A 9,290-nucleotide genomic window follows, 5' to 3' on the forward strand; every position below is an offset into this window, starting at 1 on the left:
GTCCTCTATTAAGTCAGACATTAAAGAGATTTACAAATATGTAAAACAATGTCACTCTCACTAAATATCTGTTTGGAAAATAGTTCTTTTTCATTTCAGAAATGATGTTAACATGAAGGCTGGGCACGGTGGCTCATGCCTGTAATCCCAGCACTTTGGGAGACCAAGGCAAGCAGGTCACTTGAGGCCAGGAGTTTGAGACCAGCCTGGCCAATATAGCAAAACCCTATCTCTACTAAAAAGTCAAAAAATTAGCCAGGCATGGTGGCGTGTGCCTGTGGTCCCAGCTACTCAGGAGGCTGAGGCATGAGAATCACAAACCTGGGAGGCACTCACTCCATCCTGGGCGACAGAGGGATGCAGTCAAAAAAAAAAGGGTATTAACATGCGATGGGTTTATTATTATTATTATTATCATTATTATTTTTTTGAGACAGTTTTGCTCTTGTTGCCCAGGCTGGAGTGCAATGGCGTGATCTTGGCTCACTGCGACCTCCACCTCCCGGGTTCAAGCGATTCTCCTGCCTCAGCCTCCTGAGCAGCTGGGACTACTACTGGGACCGTCCACCACCATGCCAGGCTAATTTCTTTGTATTTTTAGTAGAGACAGGGTTTCGCCATATTGGCCAGGTTGGTCTCAAACTTCTGCCCTCAAGTGATCCGCCCGCCTTGGCCTCTCAAAATGCTGGGATTACAAGCATGAGCCACCACGCTCGGCCCTATTATTTTTTAACATATTAAATATTTTGAAATTTTCTTTTTCAGTACAGTAAATGTTGATATATTTATTCACTTATTTTGAGACGGAGCCTCACTCTGTTGCCCAGGCTGGAGCACAGTGGCACGATCTTGGCTCACTGCAACCTCCACCTCCCGAGTTCAAGCAATTCTCCTGCCTCAGCCTCTCGAAGAGCTGGGACTACAGGCACGCACCACCATGCCCGGCTAATTTTGTATTTTCAGTAGAAACGGGGTTTCACCATGTTGCCCAGGCTGGTCTCGAACCCCTGACCTCAGGTGATCCACCCACTTCGGCCTCCCAAAGTGCTGGGATTACAGGCGTAAGCCACCGCGCCTGGCCTAAATGTTGATATAAACTACATAAACAAAAGCCAGGCACAGTGGCATGTGCCTACAGTCCCAGCTACTAGGGAGGCTGAGGCAGGAGAAGAGCTTGAGACAAGGCTGCAGTTGGCCATGATAGCCCCTGTGAACAGTCACTGCATCCAAGAAGCAGGAAGGAAAGGGGAAGAGGAAAGGAGGAAGGAAGGGAGAAAGGGAAAGGAAGGGGAAGGTGGAAAGGGGGAAGGAAGGGAGAAGGGGGAAGTGGAAAGGGGGAAGGAAGGGAGAAGGGGGAAGTGGAAAGGGGGAAGGAAGGGAGAAGGGGGAAGGAAGAGAAAGAAGAGGAGGAGAAGGAGGAAGAACAACAAGAGGAGGAGGAGAAGGAAGAGGTGGAGGAGAAAGAAGAGGAGGAGGAAGAAGAGGAGGAGGAGGAAGAAGAATAACAATAACAACTACATTAACAGAGCTCTTCAGGATCCTCAAAAATTTGTAAGAGCAGAAAGAGGTCTTGGGGAAAAAAAGTTTAAAAACCACTGATCTAGCCAATATAAAATGTTCAGTACTGGCCAGGTGTGGTGGCTCACACCGGTAATCCCAGCACTCTGGGAGGCTGAGGCCAGAGGATCTCGCCAGCTCAAAAGTTTGAGACCAGCCTGGGCAACATGGTAAAACCCCATCTCTATAAAAAAATATAAAAATTAGCCAGGCGTGGTGGTGCATGCCTGTTGTCCCAGCTACTTGGGAGACTGAGGTGGGAGGATCACTTGAGTCTGGGAGGTGGAGGGTGCAGTGAGCTGAGATCACACTACTGCACTCCAGCCTGATCAGGTGACAGAGGTAGACCCTGTCTCAAAAGAAAAACAACTGGTCAGTACTGCTAGTCTCTGACAATAAGACATTTTTTCCTCATCTAACATATTGCAATTTGATCAGCATTGATGGAAAAAAAGAAAAGGCAATATAAAGTGAAAAAAACAGTAGTAGGCTGAGTATGTGCTTCTCTCTGCCATTACATCTCCTAATTTATAATTGGTAACATGTATATACAGTAAAATCTTCTACTGTAAACCACTGAGTGACATTACTAAAACTGCCTCTGCATCTCAAGACAATAGCCAGAGGTAGTAACAAAACAGACTCCTCAAGGAAACGTCCAATTGTGTATTTCAACATTCCTTTATTTATGTATTTATTTAGAGACGAAGGAGACAAAGTCTCGCTCCTGAGGCCCAGGCTGGAGTGCAGTGGGGCGATCTCAGTTCACTGCAACCTCCACCTCCTGGGTTGAGCAATTCTCCTGCCTCAGCCTCCTGAGTAGCTGGGATTACAGGCACACGCCACCACGCCCAGCTAGTTTTTGTATTTTTAGTAGAGATGGGATTTCGCCATGTTGGCCAGGCTGGTCTCGAACTCTTGACCTCAGGTGATTTGCCTGCCTCAGCCTCCTAAAGTGCTGGGATTACAGGCGTCAGCCACCACGCCCGGCCAAACATTCCTTTATTAAACCGTAAGAATTTATCCAAGGTTAAGATTGATGTCATTAACTCAATCTGCTTCATGTACTGACACAATTCATTTTCATTATAGAGCACAGTATCTTAAATATACATATATATATATATTTTTTTCTTGAGACGGAGTCTCACTCTGTCGCCCAGGCTGGAGTGCAATGGCATGATCTCGGCTCACTGCACCCTCTGCCTCTCAGGTTCAAGCGATTCTCCTGCCTCAGCCTCCTAAGTAGGTGGGATTACAGGCCCCCACCTGCCATCATACCTGGATAATTTTTGTATTTTTGTAGAGACCGGGCCATGGGGCAGGGGGGCTGGGGACTCCACCATGTTAGCCAGGCTGGTCTTGAACTGCTGACCTCAGATGATCCAGCTATCTCAGCCTCCCAAAGTGCTGGGATTACAGGCATGAACCACTGTGCCCAGCCTAGTATTTTAAAATTTTTGATAAGCCAAATAAAACCTAATTTCAAATCAGTTCCATGAGCACATGAGCACATCGTTGGTATAATTTGAATACTTTTCATGTGTTATATTAATAGCAAATAATTTAACCACAACTTTAACAAAGGAAGACTAATTTTGCTCAACTCAAAAAAAAAAGTACAAAATTCAGGTCAGTCCTACTTTTTGAATGAAATAGTTGGGCCTCTAAACGACTGGTTTCTCTACCCCCTTAAGTATCTGATATATTCCTGTATACAATCAAACGATGTAAGTTTTAAGTGTTATTGTTAAACTATCAATTGCATAAGGAAAAAATGTGAACTTCACCATGTCAAAGAGTGTAATATAGGCTACTGGCTTCCGTTACTATTAGATTCAGCCATCGTTCATTCACCCAACATGTCTGAGCAGCTACTATGAGCCTGGCTTTATGCTAGGCAATGGGGATACACTGAACGAAAAAGAATAGTTTTTATCTTCATGGGAGTTGCATTCTTCTGTGCGAAATAAAAACAAACACACAAAAAAATAAGATAATTGTAAATGTGGTAAATGCTATTAAGAAAAAACAAGGCTTTGCCATAGATTACAGTCTTTGAAAGCTGTATTGTGGAATTCTAACAGACCTAAAAATAAATAATTCATGAAGAGTTACATCAAAACGACATGGAGTCTACAGACCTCTACTAACGCATAAGAAAACTATAGACACTGACCATGAAAACAGAGATCAATCTTTCATTGTCAAAGCTAATGAATGGCATTACTTGACAATACAGTAACCTCAAAAGATAATTAACTTCACATCCTGAATTGAATGCTGAAACAGAAAAAGGACATTAGGTTAAAACTAAAAATCTAAATAAACTATGGACTTAAGTTAATAATAACGTCAATATTAGTTCATTAATTGTAACAAATGTGTCATACTAATGCAAGATGTTGGTAACGGGAAACTAGATGTGTGGGTATATGGGAACTCTGCACTATCTTTTCAATTTTTCTGTAAGTCTAAAACTGTTCTAAAAAATGAAGTCTATTAAAAAAAAATCTAACCAGGCTTCAGTAATGGAGGGGGGAGGGTAGTAGAGGCTTAAACAAGGTACGAAATTAGAAGCCATGAAACTCTCCATTATGCATTAGAACATATACAAATACTCAAGAAATTCAAAGGAAACCTGAAGATACTTAGGAAGTTAAGCACTCCATTCATGCTAAAATCTTTTCAGACAGGGAGATGAATAGGTTTTTTCATGCAAACTAAACAGCTGTGCATCACAACATAAGGAAGGCAATAATATCCTTAGAATGCACAATAAGCACTTTGGATCCTTTTTATCAATAATAACCAATAAATTATATTTTCTGTTTGGAAACTATCCGGATATTGACATATAAAAGCTGGACTAGAATCAACTCCATAGGTTCTACCAAGTTACTCACGTAAAGACACAAGTTTATACTTACTTCAGGAAAATATATAAGCAAAAAGGAGGGAGATTATATTTTTCTCCCCAAAAGGGAGGAGGGGAAGATAATCTACATATGAAAGGAGAAAAATGATTTCCCAGTTCTAACTGGAGGCAATTTTGCAAGAGTATTAACCTCTGTGATGGCATACAAATTAGTATAAATAGTTCAAAGTAGTAATAAAAGCTATGAATTTATATCACTTACATGCCTTCCAGTCAAAACAAATAACTAATGTTTTCTATAACCTCACCTAAAACACCGAGTAGGTACTCAATGTTTGATGACTCAGAACTAATCTCTCAATGTCTGAATTTTAAAGATGGTCATGCAAAGTATGAGAAAAACAAAGGAGGGTAATCATCTCTGAATTGTCGAGTGTCAAGTTTGTATAATACAGCATAAAACTGGAATTACTACAATCGTAGAAACAACCATCACAAAATTAGGATCTAGTATCTAATACAAAAGTACAGTGACAGCAGAACCTGACCAGGTAAATGACATAACAATTTCACTCATCAGATAGTACGGAATATTAAGCATAAAAGAATTATTTAGCCCAAATGGTATTTAAATCTAATTTAGGTAACTAGATGATGAGTCTATTCCTACTCTACTCCATTTTCCAAAGGAAATCCGACAAAACAAAGATGTTGGTTATTCCAAGCCTTCTCTCACATGAATCTTCAATATATCATTGGAAAATACTCAAGAAGATATGAATAATTAACATTTCCCCAATAATTCCCTTTTGTACCACCATGAGACTCAGACGCTGCTTCATGTTGAAAAGAGAAAAAGGGGAGGTGAGACGAGAAAAATTCCAAGTAAAATGATCATGACATAGCATCTGGCAGAGACTGAAAAATCATCAATATTGCCAAAAGAATTGTCAGTGATGAAAGTCAAGAGAACAAAATGAGGTCTTCCGACAAGCCACAGCCCCATCTAACCTAAGGGGCAAAAATCTCCACTGCCGACGCTACCCCTTTCACCCCCAACCACCCCATGCTCAAGTCGTCTCCAATTCAGATGTTTCCTCTATGGCCCAGACTAGTTTCCCACCCACGTGAAAACCATTTAATAATTTTTTCTACGACCACCCCTTCCCACCTTCCACGACATCAGCACTTCTCAGGGCCAAGCCTCTGGGGAAAACAACGCCCAGATTCCACCCTCCTTGGCCAGGGTTGAAGAGGGCCCGCTCTCGGGAGTGGGGCTTCCCTGAGTGGGCCTCACAGAGCTGAGGAACTGGGAAAAGAGCTAGGAATAAGGGTGGGGCTCAAGAAAGGGGGCCGGGGTAGGGGCAATGACCGAGACCGGAGGAAGAAAGGGATGGACAAGACGCTGGGCGGGGTGAAGGCTGGGGAGGGAGGGCAGATCGACCGGAGATGGCTGGACTGCGGGGAACGGAGCCGGCGAGTCGAGGATTGAAGAACCCGGGGAACAGAGTAAAAACTCGGCTGACAGATCCAGGCGGAGAACCAGTGGCACCGGGGGGCACATCGGGAAGGGCTGCGGTGGCAACGAGCGCGGACGCGAGGCGGGCAGGGAGCCTCCGCGGACGGAAGGGCCGCACCGGGGGCGGTGCAGGGACGCTGCGGCCAGCTGCCAGGAGTAGGGGAGCCAGGCACTCACCGCTTTGCTCCCCCAGGAACACCAGCCTGAATTTCCTCAGCGGATTACCGAAGTCTCCGCCCGCGGACATGGTGGAACTAGAGGAACTGCCGCCGCCTCAGCCCAGAGACCTCCCGGAACGATGCTGCTCCAGCCGGCTGAGGAAAACGGCGAGCGGAAGGGCGGGCACCGAGCTCTCTCGGCCCCTGCAAGGCCCAGTGGAGGAGCCCGGCTGGAGGGCAGCAGGACTCTCCACAGACTGGCAGCCGCCGACGCCTCCCAGCAGAGTAGCCTAACACCGAGCGAGGCCCGCGGCTGGGAAGGGAAGGAGGGCGGTGTCGGCAGGAGCCAGGAGTGTCCTCTGGATTCCCAAAGCTAGGGCCGTTCCCTCCTTCCGCACTCGGCTCCCAGACCTGGGGGAGAGAAGCTGAGGGTGGCGGAGTCGGAACTGCAGGCGTATCCGGGACCTCTCACGCGCAGCGCCTCAGCTTCCACGGCTGCCGCCGCCGCAGCCCAACCTACTGAGTGCGCGAGCCTCTGGCGTGTCGCGGGGCGAGCCCGGGCGCGAGCCTGCGGCTCCGCCGGCCGCTGGCGTGCGTGCGTGCGTGCGTGCGCGCCACCGCCATCGCCATCGCCTTCCTGGTTTGGACAGCTCTACCGGCTCCTCCCGCACGGCGCAGACGGGGCAGGTTAGGTTTCCACTGGCGTCAAAAGAAGCCAGGAGGAGGCGGGGCAAGCCAGGGATAAGTTAGTGGGAGGCTGGAGCCCTACGTCACTTACATAATGAGCCAATCGGAAGGGGCTGAGGGCGAGCGCACACGCGAGTGAAGTGGCGCGGTGAGAGCGCGCGCAGCCCTCGAGCAGTGGAAAGCGGAGCACTGTGGCGGCCATACGAAGTGTGGCGCTTCTCAGCCTGAGGGGAGGGGAGGGGAAGGAAAGAAAGGGGAGGGGGAGAAGGGTGGGGCGGAGGCGGGGCCGGGACAAAGGTGGAATATGATCCCCCAAAAAGTGTGGGTGGGGTCCTATAGCCTTAAAATTTGTAATAGGAGCCTCTTTCCTGAGCCTTCAGCCGTGCCTCACGGTCTTCAGATCCGTTCTTCACCAATGCACACACCCTACCTTCTCCATCCTCTCATCATAATTCCTCACAGCCATCTTACTAAATAACATTCTCTTCCATTGCTCCCAGGAATTTTATAACTGTCAGAATCATGGCCTCCCAATTTTGCAGATGAGGAAACTGAAGCCTAGAGGGAGTAAATGACTTGCAAAATCCATAAGGCGGGCTGGGCGCGGTGGCCCACGGCTGTAATCCCAGCACTTTGGGAGGCGGAGGCGAGTGGATCACGAGGTCAAGAGATCCAGACCATCCTGGCCAACATGGTGAAACCCTGTCTCTACTAAAAATGCAAAAATTAGCTGGGCGTGGTGGCGCGCGCCTGTAGTCCCAGCTACTCGGGAGGCTGAGGCAGGAGAATCGCTTGAACCCGGGAGGCCGAGGTTGCAGTGAGCCGAGATCACACCACTGCACTCCAGCCTGGCAACAGAGCGAGACTCCATCACAACAACAACAACAACAACAACAACAACAAAAGCCAGGTGTGGTGGCTCATCCCTGTAATCCCAGCAACAAAAGCCGGGTGTGGTGGCTCATCCCTGTAATCCCAGCACTTTCGAAGGCTGAGTTGGGTGGATCACCTGACGTCAGGAGTTCCAGACCAGCCTTGGCCAACATGATGAAACCCCATCTCTACTAAAAATACAAAAAATTAACGTGGTGTGGTGGCGGGTGCCTGTAATCCCAGCTACTTGGGAGGCTGAGGCAGGAGAATCGCTTGAACCCGGGAGGCGGAGGTTGCAGTGAGCCAAGGTCACACCATTGCACTCCAGTCTGGGCAACAAGAGCGAGACTCTGTCTCAAAAAAAAAAAAAAAAAACCCATGAAGCGGCTGGGCGTGGTGGCTCACGTCTGTAATCCCAGCACTTTGGGAGGCCGAGGCGGTAGAATGGCTTGAGCCCAGGAGTTCGAGACCAGGCTGGGCAACAAAGCAAGACACTATCTCTACAAAAAATAAAATGATTAGCCGAATGTCGTGGTGTGCTCCTGTAGTTCCAACTACTCAGGAGCCTGAAGCAGAAGGATTGCTTGAGTCCAGGAGTTGGAGGCTGTAGTATGGCACCACTGCACTGAAATCTGGGCGACAGAACAAGTCCTTGTCTTAAAAAAAAAAAAAAAAAAACTTTTCTAAGTGAATAATAAAAAATATGTCCTTACATTTGTGTATAGTATCTTATATCATTCACAAAAACATTTATGTACATTTTCTCATTATTGGGGAGTTATTTGCTTAGCTATAGAAATGACAGGATCGAAAAAGTGCCTTCTCAGGCCCAGGGATGAATTGCTGACCTAGAATAAATTACAGGGAAAAACCAAAGTTCTTAAAATATCATCTATTCTGGCCTATCAAGACAACAGCTATATCCTCAAACCATCTCTGTCAAAATTTACTCCCTTCTGGTTCCTCTCCCAGCCATGTGCGGGTAGAACATGCATCTAAAATAAAATGGTAAAAACCTGGCTTGTAGCATGGACATTTGATTTTACAAGTAGTTTGTCAGGTCTAATAGGGTCCTCTCCACATTAATCCAGAATCCTGGCATATACAAAGAGCAGCTTAAACCAAGAAACTTTTTTAAAAGATTATGCAAACAAAAGTGAGTAGCTATGTTCTTTCTGATGAGTACCAAGTTTTCATTATGCTTCCTGAAATAGACTTTAAAGTAACATATGAGGACTGGAACTATAATTACTTTGTACTTCCTACAGAACTTTATGAATCAGTCCTCCCTGCTGCTTTGGTCTCTGTAGTCACCTAGACAGGTGGTACTATTCCCTGTCATTTTGAAGGCCTTATGGTCTAGTCCACCTCTTACCTAAAATGTTTTAATGTTTTGAGCTTTCATTTGGCATTGACACATACACAGCCTCATTATCCTCTGAAGCTGCCTTCGTATTTACCAAGTACTCTGTGTAAGTTTTGTCTTCGGAGACTTTATGGCCTAAACATTGCATATTAAGTGCTGTAGGCTATAGCAAATGGAAAAATTACTCAGGAGAAAGAGGAATTAGAGAGGCCCTTTTCAAGAGTATTTTCACCAACATTTTCACCTTCACGA

At 46.3% G+C, this 9,290-nt stretch overlaps 1 protein-coding gene and 1 long non-coding RNA gene across 4 annotated transcripts in view; one reads left to right on the plus strand and one right to left on the minus strand.

The window, feature by feature from the left end:
• The window catches only part of LOC129479660 (rho guanine nucleotide exchange factor 2-like), a 77,397-nt gene extending 70,822 nt beyond the window's left edge, over window positions 1-6,575 (minus strand). For 2 of the 3 annotated variants that reach the window (XM_063630497.1, XM_055273536.2), the window contains exon 1: window positions 6,132-6,386. Coding sequence is in view for 2 of the 3 variants with exons in the window: in XM_055273536.2 (XP_055129511.2) it covers window positions 6,132-6,201 (70 nt within the window). In the remaining variant the exon portion in view is untranslated. Of the gene's footprint in view, window positions 1-6,131; window positions 6,426-6,523 lie in introns of those variants that run through there. The other variant, XM_063630403.1, reaches the window with a different exon arrangement.
• Window positions 6,576-6,652: 77 nt separating this feature from the next.
• LOC134735560 (uncharacterized) lies at window positions 6,653-8,386 on the plus strand. The gene is made up of 2 exons (XR_010118772.1): window positions 6,653-6,799; window positions 7,300-8,386. It is a non-coding gene; the product is annotated as an uncharacterized lncRNA (long non-coding RNA).
• The last annotated feature ends 904 nt before the right edge of the window (window positions 8,387-9,290 follow it).

Source organism: Symphalangus syndactylus, chromosome 1, assembly GCF_028878055.3.
Source record: "Symphalangus syndactylus isolate Jambi chromosome 1, NHGRI_mSymSyn1-v2.1_pri, whole genome shotgun sequence".
Classification (NCBI taxonomy): Eukaryota; Metazoa; Chordata; class Mammalia; order Primates; family Hylobatidae; genus Symphalangus; species Symphalangus syndactylus.